The sequence below is a fragment of the Podarcis pityusensis genome (genome assembly GCF_964106645.2).
Source record: "Podarcis pityusensis genome assembly, chromosome: 12".
NCBI classification, from domain to species: domain Eukaryota; kingdom Metazoa; phylum Chordata; class Lepidosauria; order Squamata; family Lacertidae; genus Podarcis; species Podarcis pityusensis.
In genome coordinates, this window is record NC_138037.1 from 9,310,957 (window position 1) to 9,321,518 (window position 10,562).

General features: G+C 47.1%; 1 protein-coding gene across 1 annotated transcript; it reads right to left on the reverse strand.

Moving 5' to 3' along the window:
• Positions 1-1,486: 1,486 nt before the first annotated feature.
• LOC308459751 (uncharacterized protein) lies at positions 1,487-9,941 on the reverse strand. Its single transcript, XM_080975364.1, has 2 exons — positions 9,270-9,941; positions 1,487-7,545 (listed from the first exon to the last, which is right to left on the reverse strand). Exons 1-2 carry the CDS (start codon positions 9,335-9,337, stop codon positions 4,419-4,421), a joined length of 3,195 nt encoding a protein of 1,064 aa, XP_080831490.1. The 5' UTR covers positions 9,338-9,941; the 3' UTR covers positions 1,487-4,418.
• Positions 9,942-10,562: the final 621 nt, after the last annotated feature.

Consider the following 10,562-nt stretch of genomic DNA (forward strand, 5'->3'; position numbering starts at 1 on the left):
TTTTGTTTGCAATGCTTCAAGTTCCAGGCCCAGTTACCAGGTTTTGCAGTTAGAAAGCTCTTTGGGTGACATGTGTTCTGTACATACGCCAAGTCCCTTTTTCAACCTTCAGGTTATTTAAAAAAAATAAAAATAAAGTTTTGCTGCACTTCTGGGAGAATGCCCCTGAAACTCTAGAGAGGTGTGGTTTGTCAGATTCAATAGACATTACTGGGCTGGTAGACGTGCCCATCATCTGGCACTGAAGCAGCGATAAGGCAGCTTTGTGCATTCGTACAAGGGACGCGGGTGGCGTTGTGGGTTAAACCACAGAGCCTTGGGTTTGCTGATCAGAAGGTCGGCGGTTCGAATCCCCGCGACAGGGTGAGCTCCTGTTGCTCGGTCCCTGCTCCTGCCAACCTAGCAGTTCGAAAGCACGTCAAAGTGCAAGTAGATAAATAGGTACCGCTCCAGCGGGAAGGAAAATGGCGTTTTCGTGTGCTGCTCTGGTTCGTCAGAAGCAGCTTAGTCATGCCGGCCACATGACCCAGAAGCTGTACGCCGGCTCCCTCGGCCAATAAAGCGAGATGAGCGCTGCAACCCCAGAGTCGGCCACGACTGGACATAATGGTCAGGGGTCCCTTTACCTTTACCTTACCTTTAAGACATAAATGTGGCAAAAGCAATATGGATGGTCGTCATGCTGCCTTCACTTGCTGCACAGGCAATTGCACTGACACTCTCTGTGTCCTTATTTATGCCCATGGCTCTGAAGTTAATGCACAACTTGCTAACAGAGGAACGATAAACTTCGGAGTCCAAAGGGGCAATCAAATTGCTGATGGGCTTTCTGCCAAGAGAGGCGATTTAAGAAGAAAACAACAATTCCACCCACCATCCTGTTGATTTTACTGTGAAGGGGCTTAATGGCTGATCCTAGGAGGGCTGGCTTTGCTCCTGTGACTTTAACTGCATGCGGCTTCAACCTAGCGCACAGAAATTTATCAGGGGAAGCTTTCCCTGAGACTCTACTCCTGAAAGAGTAGCTTGCTCCATTTCTCTGTCCCAGGGTTCAGATAAAGGCACAGGAGCAGGGCCAGTAAAAGACGGTGGCAACCTTAGGTGGCCATCTATTTCAAATAAGAACAATCAACTATGAGACCAAAGATGCGGATGTTCTAGAGCAGGGGTAGGCAACCTAAGGCCCGGGGTATTAGGACATGCCTGTGACACAGACAATGAGGTCATTGTTGGCGGCGTTCAGGAGAGATGAAGAGTCAGCAAAGTTTCCTTTGGATCCAGAATTTTAATCCTTAGCAGCCAAAACAATCGGCTGGCCCAGAACACCTTGGAAGCTCTCTGCACAAATAAACACTCCATGATGTACGATACGATACGATACGATACGATACGATACGATACGATATATCTTTATTGTCATTGTCCCATGCAGGACAATGAAATTGCAAAACTACATAAAACTACATAAAAACTACATAAAACTACCACAAAACTACATAAAACTACCACAAAACTACATAAAACATTCAAAACCCCCTAAAAAACTCTAAAACCCTATTCTAAAATACACTATACTACATAGACCCCTTATGCTGTGTTTAGAACCAGAATTGTATTTGCATAGAAACTGTTTCTCAGGCGGCTAGTCCTGGCCTTTATAACCCTATACCTTCTTCCAGAAGGCAGAAGCTGAAAGAGATCATTTCCGGGGTGCGTCCTATCCTGTGCTATCTCTGCCGCTTTCTTATGGCACCTGGCAGCATAGATTTGATCTAAGGTGGGAAGAGTGCATCCAATTATTCTCTCTGCAGTCTTTATATCCCTGGATAGCATTGTTTTTCCCCTGACCGTGCAGCTCCCAAACCATACACACAGACCATAAGTTAGTACGCTCTCCACAGTGCAATGGTAAAATGCCATCAACAGGTCCTTTGAGAGATTGTTTTTCCAGAGGATTCTCAGAAAATATAACCTCTGCTGTGCTCTCTTCACCAGGTCTTTGCTGTTCTCTCCCCAGGTTAGGTCAAATCTCAACTCCATTCCCAGAAATTGAAACACCGAGATCTGTTCCACGCACTTCCCCTCAATAATAAGTGGCTGAATATTCAATTTACATTTCCTAAAGTCCACAATGATCTCTTTTGTTTTCTTTAAGTTAAGGAGTAAGTTGTTTTTCCTGCACCACTCCCCCAACTTCCTTCCTATAGGCCGCCTCCCCCTCTCCAGCTGTGATTAAACCAACCACCGTTGTATCATCTGCGAACTTAATGATCTTATTAGTGGGGTATTTGGGGGCACAGTCAGCTGTATAGAGCGTGTATAAAAGCGGGCTCAACACGCACCCCTGAGGCATCCCCGTATTCGTGATGAGATCCGCAGAGACGTGGGAACCCAACCTGACCCTTTGGGAACGGTTTGATAGAAAATCTAATATCCACCTGCACAAACATGGTGGAAGTCCCAGGTCTAATAATTGGTCTAATGTGAACTTTTCATTGAGTGATTGCTTGAATTTAGAAGGTGAAAGAATATATATATATATGTTAAATAAAGTTCTTATTTTCTGATGTTCTGTATTTCAATTTCTCCCTCCTCCCCATTTCTTATCTTCACGCTAACCCTGTGAGGTAGGCCAGGCCGGGAAAGAGACTAGCCTAAGGCCTTCCATGGATGAGTGGTGATTTGAACCCTGGTCTAGTTTGACCTTCTAACCTTCTAACACGCAACTGACTCTGGAAATCTGGCAGGAACCCGTGAAAAGAAGGAACAAGGTGGTTTTGCTTATGCCCAGAAAGTCGTAAGAAATTCATCATAGCTATAGAACAGGGGTAGGCAACCTAAGGCTCGGGGGCCGGATGCGGCCCAATTGCCTTCTAAATGGAATCAGCGTGTTTTTACATGAGTAGAATGTGTGCTTTTATTTAAAATGCATCTCTGGGTTATTTATGGGGTCTGCCTGGTGTATTTACATGAGTAGAACGTATGCTTTTATTTAAAATGTATCTCTGGGTTATTTGTGGGGCATAGGAATTCATTCATTTTATTTTTTCCCCAAAATATGGTCCAGCCCACCACATGGTCTGAGGGACAGTAGACCGGCCCCCTGCTGAAAAAGGTTGCTGACCCCTGTTCTAGAGGAGGCGAAGTAGCAGCAATGTTGATCCCACTGAATGGGAAAGATGATGCAAAAGGTGCTTCTCAGTTAAAATGTGCAGTTCTGATTCTGCTCTCCTGGAACCGTTGCCTGCGAAGTGATAGCCAAGTTGGAGCCTTTCCAGTTCAAGAGTCTTGAATGGAGCCCCTCCATTGAAGTGAATGGGAAAGGCAACATGCTGAACTCTGCCTGCCTGCGGGATGGCGCATGTACTCCTTTAATGGCTGCGCAAGCATTTAACTTGTGTGGGTTTTCCCCCTAGCATCAAACACATTTTTACGTATTTCTTGTCTTTATTGCCATCAAGCAAGAAGGTCAGGGAGATACAAATTTTCTCAGTCAATGCAACATCAGACCGAATGATATTCCAAACAGCCACAAATCCTTAAGCAAGCCATACTCCAGGCACTGGCGAAGCATTTCCTTTGTAAGGAAAAAATAGGTCGTTGCTTTGCTGACACAACGAGATTCCAAGTGTGGTCCCCCCAAATGAAAATTCCTCAGTCTTAAGGAAAAGTGAGCAGAAAATGTTATTCCTTTACTTTGAAAAAAACGGACGGCTAACGTGGTACCCAAAAACAGATGCTAAGCATGTTTTTGACTGCCTGGTGTTGTTACTAATTCCTTGGGATTCAATCCCAGGCAAAGGGAAATCTAATTAATCCTCAGACCTCCTATCTTGCAATGAGTTATTTTAGGAACAGGGAAAGAGGAGGAAACGAATTTTTCACCTCCCTCCAGGGTTGGAGAGAGCAATTTCCTTTTCGCAGAGTGATGCTCATTAAGGGTTTTTTTCTTTCCAGAGCAGGAGGGGAGACAATTGGGAACGCACTAAATTGGTTGTTTGTGAGTTTGGGGCTGATTGAACAAAGGTGGTGGGGTGGAGGGGAAGGAGAACGTGGAGAGAATCAGATAATGTGTTCTTTAACGGTTTCCTAGAGTCACAGAGCCATGAAGTGTAAAAAAAACCAGCCTTCTTCCACCCACTGAACTCCTGACTCCCATATTCTCTCACCTTTGGTCAGGCTGGCAGAGGCTGATGGGAGTTGTAGGCCAAAGGTCATTGGATTGCACCTTTGACCTTGGGGGGGGGCTCTCTTGGGTTGCCAGTCCCTAACCTGGGAAATTATAGGCAGTCAAGCCAGTTAGCACCCCAGAGAGCGGACTTTGCTGGTTGCTGCTCTTAGCCACAGACTCACCTCTGCTAGGACTTTGCCCCCATAACCTTGCCTTGTGAGTAGAACACACTGCATTTCAAGATGCATTACAGAAGGCTTCCTGATGACCCATCACTCTTCTCTGCTGACATCATCTCTTCTAGGGATTGTTCTGTTGCAGCCGTAGTTCCTTCAGTGTTACGCTGAATGGTATCTCTAAGGAGCTCTGGAATATGCTGGAGAGATCCAAGCAATGAAGGGATGTCCACTTTTCCAGTGGAGTAACCATCAGCAGTGGCTTTTTCCACATGGAGTCCGAGGAGAACATCTTCACTCAGCTCAAGGCAGGATTGTGGGTTCTGAAACATCTCAGAATTTCCAGTTCCTGGAGTGTTGTTGTTATTAAGAGTGATTGCTCTAATGGGCTCAGATTCTGAAAACTGGTGCAGGTTGCTTACCTCTGAGATGTTTTCTGAACCGCTTAAACCAGAGCAAGCTTCACTTTTTACTTTCATGCTTCCTGTGTCCAGATCAAGAGAGCTGGACTGCAGGCCACTTCCATCCATGCTTGCTGCTCGGTCTACCCCCATAGAAAATAGAAGCATGTCAGGAACTTGATAGTCACACTGAGCCTTGTCTTCCCTTGAACGGCCCAATAAAGAAACATTTTCAGCCTTTATTTCTAAACACTGAGCATCCATGGCAGCTTGGTTAGGGAAGTTTTGTAGATCTTGATCATAGGGATCACCTCTAGAGGTGATTTCTGTCTTTGTTTCCATCAAGGAGCTTGTAGAACATTGCAACGGGTTCTCTGTAGGAGTTGCCAGAGAATCCTGAAAGCTGGAAAATAGTGAGGACTTGTTGTTGTCCGAGAGGACTGTTTCCAATTGCAAATTGGATTGTTTGGGAACTTCAAGACCCTTCATTCCAGACGCCACTTCAGTGCTACTTGAAATATCTGTGCTCAGCTCTATAGGAAGCGCACCACCACTGAAGGCTTTGGCGCTGTCCAAGGATGGAGAACTTTCTCTCTGCCCATCCCTTGTGTGGCTTCCATAATTCTCCTCTGGATCCTGAAGGCCTGCTTCTGAACCTTTTGCTTGAATAAGACCTGAGGTCTCACTTTCCTTGCAGGTGCCAAACTTTGGTAAGTTTGAGAAACACACAAGTGATAATCCTTCTTCACTGCTGGTTTTCATTGTGGGTTTAGCCTTTGGGATCTTGTCTTTCTCCAAAGAATATCCGAACAGTGTGGCCAAGGCAGATTGAGTCTTAAGTGCTTTCTTAGTCACTGCCGGTTCTTCCTGCTTGCATGTTCTGCCTTGAGTTTTGGAAGCAAAAAGTCGAGCCAAAGGGTTCCTTTCCTTTTGCTTTCTAGCAGACTCCTTGGTGGTCTCCTTACTGCAGATGGCCTGTGGACCTGAGCCATCTTCGCTCTGAGGTTTCATAACCACCTTTATACTTCCCATCTCTTGCTTTTCAGTCAAATGTGAGACCTCACAGGAGCTGAATGTTTCTTGGTCTTTGACCTGAAGCTTGGAAGCCTGAAGGATGGTCCTTCTGACAGTCTCTTCCTCAAGCTGGATATTACTGTCACTGCTAGCCTTTCCTGGTATCTCTTCATTTGTGTTGGCTGTTTCTGCAAGTAGGTCACTTGGTTCCAGGTTTTCACAAGTGAATGGTGCTGTGTTGGACGTCAAAGTGGAGTCTTGTGAGTTATTTCTTTGCGGAACACTCGTTTTTTTAGCGTCTTCTGCTTGTGAGCTGGACGCTGAATGACCTTCTATTTCTGCTTCCTCATCTGAATTGGTGGCTTTTTCCTCAGGTTTGCTATTTTGGGAGACCTCTTGAAGAATGCCATTTTGTGTCTCAGTGCTGTCTAAATCTCCTCCTGCCTGCATTCCTTTCTCCCTTCTGTTCTCTGCCTCCTTACTGTTGTGGGTTTCAGGATAAAGTTGGTTTTCTGGCCTTTGCAAGCTTGTTGGGTCTATCACCGCTTGCATTTCTCTCTCGGGGAACTCAATCCTGACTTCCCATGAATTCTCACTTACCTGGTCAGCCACCAGGCCTGTCTCCACTGAATCAAGAGAAGAGCCCAACATCTCCTCATCATTGCTTTGCTCACCTTTGTGCTCAGGTAGATATACTGAGGATTCAGCCTTTGCCTGGGAGGGCTTGTGGTCCTCTGTTGGTTTAGCACTGATGTGACTCAGTTGTCCAGCCTCTTCACATGCCAGAGTGATTGACATGTTACCTTTGCTTGCTTCTGGAAGCTTCTGTCTGCTGTCTGCTGGTGCCAAAGCAGGCAGTGGAACCCTGGCTTTAGGAAGAAGCTCAGCTCTTAGCAAAATCTGATCTGCACGCCTTTCATCAGACGCACTTGTGCTGGAGGAAGATCCACTACTAAGCCTCTTGCCCTCAAGAGAACCTTTTGCAAGACTAGTACCTCCTGAAGCGGCAAAACAAGTTGCTTTACTAGTTCTGAGTGCTTCTGAACGGGAGGGCAGTGAACCAAAAGAAGGAGACTCCAGAGGGGTTGATGTTAAAGGTGAGACTACAGGAACGCTCCTCTTCATTTTGAGCGGGTTGCCTTGGAACATCACAGCCCTTTCTGCTATGCTGAGTCCGTTCTTCCTTCCCTGAGCTCCTGGGATGCTTTCACCCGTGAACAACTGTCTCTTCCCCGATACTCTCAAGTCTCCGCTCCCACCTGCTGTTTTAATCCAGTGCGAACCGTGCTTTGGAAATGGGACTCTGGGTAATTGGCTTTGCTTCTTTTCCGCCCGAGCACTTTCTGCTATCGATTTGCCTCCCGGGGCCTCGCGGCGGCTCCCATCTGCTCCACTCCGGCATTGCAGAATCAATACGGCATCTTGCAATGGTCCAGGGCTGCCATATTTTCGACCTATTTCTTTCCCAGCCGCTTCCTTTAAAGGGGGCCAGCTAGTTCTGGGCTTGTTCTCTTGCCTGGCTTGGCTAGGCGGTCTCAGCTTAGCCTGAGAGTACAAACCAGAAAACGGCAGTTGCATTTTCTCTCTGGCAAGGAGCTTTCCTGGGCGATTATTTCTATTCTTGGTCCCCAGTCCTGGACTTGGCTGCACGGCTATCTGCAGCTGCTGATCTCTTTGGTGGATGCCGGCGTTTTCCTCTTGGCTCCTTTTTTTAACCCCAGCAAGCAGCTGGTGATGAGATTTGCAATAAAATGTGCCCTGGAAGGTGGCATAGTTGGCTAAGCTGCAAGACATACAAAAGGGAAATGGTTACGGTTGTCACTGTATGCAGGAACACACAACATTTCCCAGAGTTCCACTGCATCACGCAAGAACAAGCCAAGTGGTGATATGCAGATGAAGGGGTGGGGCCATGCAGATGAAGGGTGGGGCTATGCAGATGAAGGGGTGCAGCTGTGTAGATAAGAGCTGCCTGAATTATCAATAGCCCCCATTTAGTTCAGTGGGGCAAAATAACAACAACAGCAACAACAACAATTTATTATTTATACCCCGCCCATCTGGCTGAGTTTCCCCAGCCACTCTGGGCAGCTCCCAATCAAGTGTTAAAAACAGTACAGCGTTAAATATTAAAAACTTCCCTGAACAGGGCTGCCTACAGATGTCTTAAAGATAGGATAGCTGCTTATTTCCTTCACATCTGAAGGGAGGGTGTTCCACAGGGTGGGTGCCACTACCAAGAAAGCCCTCTGTCTGGTTCCCTGTAACCTCACTTCTCGCAGTGAGGGAACTGCCAGAAGGCCCTCGGCGCTGGACCTCAGTGTCCAGGCAGAACGATGGGGGTGGAGACGCTCCTTCAGGTATACAGGACTGAGGCTGTTTAGGGTTTGAAAGGTCAGCACACCATCCAACTGCCTAAGGGACTCCATTCTGGATTTGTGTAGGGTTTAGTCCTTAGCCTTTTCTTCTCCCAAAGATATCCCAACAAGGCAGTGGAGGTTTAGGGTCAGATATTTCCTTCTCCTAGATGGGCTCCCTTCTCAGGTAGACGAGCCCCATCTGCCACTCACTTCCCACTACAGCACCTGCAGTATGCTCAATCCACTGGAGTCTGTCTTTGCATGCCCAACTCACTGAGGGTTTGAGTCCCATCAGCTACCCTCACCTGGTTTAGTTGACCAGTCAAAGCCATTCCCTGGGTGTGGCCGCTGTCTCGTGCGGACAGCTTCTAGGAGCCACATGGTGAGATCTGAGTGGGGACCAAAGGTGGACAAGCTACCCCAGAAGGAACATGACATGCCCCCCACCAGAGGTACTACCCCTCTCCTAACACCCCATATCTGGATGCCAGTTGCTGAGAATCACAAGTGGCACTCAGGTTCTAGGCTTCCCATAATGGGCATCTGGTTGGATTCAGGTTCTAGGTTTCCCATAATGGCCATCTGCTTGGACTCAGGTTCTAGGCTTCCCATAATGGGTATCTGGTTGGACTCAGATTCTAGGCTTCCCATAATGGGCATCTGGTTGGACTCAGGTTCTGGGCTTCCCATAATGGGTTGGACTCAGGTTCTAGGTTTCCCATAATGGGCATCTGGTTGGACTGAAGTTCTAGGCTTCCCATAATGGTCATCTGCTTGGACTCAGGTTCTAGGCTTCCCATAATGGGTATCTGGTTGGACTCAGGTTCTAGGCTTCCCATAATGGGCATCTGGTTGGACTCAGGTTCTGGGCTTCCCATAATGGGTTGGACTGAAGTTCTAGGCTTCCCATAATGGCCATCTGGTTGGACTCAGGTTCTAGGCTTCCCATAATGGGTATCTGGTTGGACTCAGGTTCTAGGTTTCCCATAATGGGCATCTGGTTGGACTGAAGTTCTCGGCTTCCCATAATGGGCATCTGGTTGGAACAGGAAGTTAGGCTAGATGGGCCTTTGGCCGGATACATCTTTGCATTCTTTGAGCGTGGCCTGTTACCCCGTGGTTTTCTCACTCGATTCTCATGTCTCACCTCAGCTTCCTTCCGCAGTGCTTACAGCAGAAACATGCGTGGTGCAGAGGAACGTTCTGGATTGCCATGCGCTCCGCTGTGTAGACAGGCTTGGAACATGATGCGCACACTTCCTTCACTCCAGCCTGAAATTACAAAGCATCAGCTAGCTAGTGCATTCAATCTGTTTGTCTTGCTTTTGTTGGCCTGTAATGTCCGTCCAACAAGGCGATTCTTATGGGGAGGAATGGGACAGAAAAGGTGATTCTGGTGGTGTGAAACAACTCTTTGGATTTGTTCTGTAACAAAAAATTATTTGGGCGGTTCACATGTTTTAAATATTTGCGTTAAATGAGCAATTCACAGCTTAAAACCAGAACGTCTGCCCAAAATGGGAAGGTTTCTCTTCTACTCTCCTGAAGGCAAGAGTGGAGGATGTTGAGCAGTTCTGCCTTAGCAGGAACTCCCACACGCCCAAGAAGGCTCTAAACCAGGGACAGGGCAGTCCCCCTTTATCAGCTGGGGTGGGGGAGAAATTAATTTCAGTTCCCATTCCCAAATTCTCACTTCGAGAACATTATGTGAACCAAAACACAGCCGTCCTTCGAAATCTGCCCTTCCCCAGTTTTTGCAGTGTAGTTCTCCAGCCACGTAACGTGTGCAAAAATGCACACACTGAGGTAAAGCGTGCAGAAAAATGCATATGTCAGTGAGCGTACTAAAGAAAACTGCATTGTATTCGGTAAAACGTGCTTTGCCAATAAATAAATAAATGTGTATATTAGGATTACGTGCGCTAAAAGGCTGATGGATTTTTGTGAGGATTTAAAAATAATAGCAGTCATGAACTGCCATGGAAAACTGAAGTTAAGGTTGGAAAAATGAGAAACGGAGAGAAACCAAAACAGCCTGGTTCACCCATCCCTATGTCCAGCCCATTTATTTTGGCAGCTGAGGCAGGAAAATCCCACAAGCGCTTCTCCTCTCCTTGGGGCCTCCTGGGGCCTCTGGAAGGCAGGGTCTAGGTCTGTCAGGCTGTAGTGACTTTTCAATGCGCTACTGCACTTTAGACGATGGTTTCATCTGCAGTAGATAGACTGCTTCTATAAAATACACCCACACCGACACACTCGCTTTGCAGAAGTCACCCGTAAACTGCAAATATCGCTTTCCTCTTCTGACTGGTAGCAATGGGCTCCTGGGATTTCCTCTGCCCCAACTCCCAGGCTGGCTTCTGGAGCTGCAATGGGGGCATCGCTTTGCCTTTTATTCCTGCATGTGTTTCCCCCCTCCCATTCCTGTTCACACTCTTTC

Excerpts from the sequence above, each read along its gene's own strand:
- LOC308459751 (XM_080975364.1), bottom strand. The coding sequence starts at position 9,337 with ATGGCAATCCAGAACGTTCCTCTGCACCACGCATGTTTCTGCTGTAAG. Across the intron at positions 7,546-9,269 it reads CACTGCGGAAGGAAGCTGAG|CTTAGCCAACTATGCCACCT; the intron begins GTGAGACATGAG and ends TATGTCTTGCAG.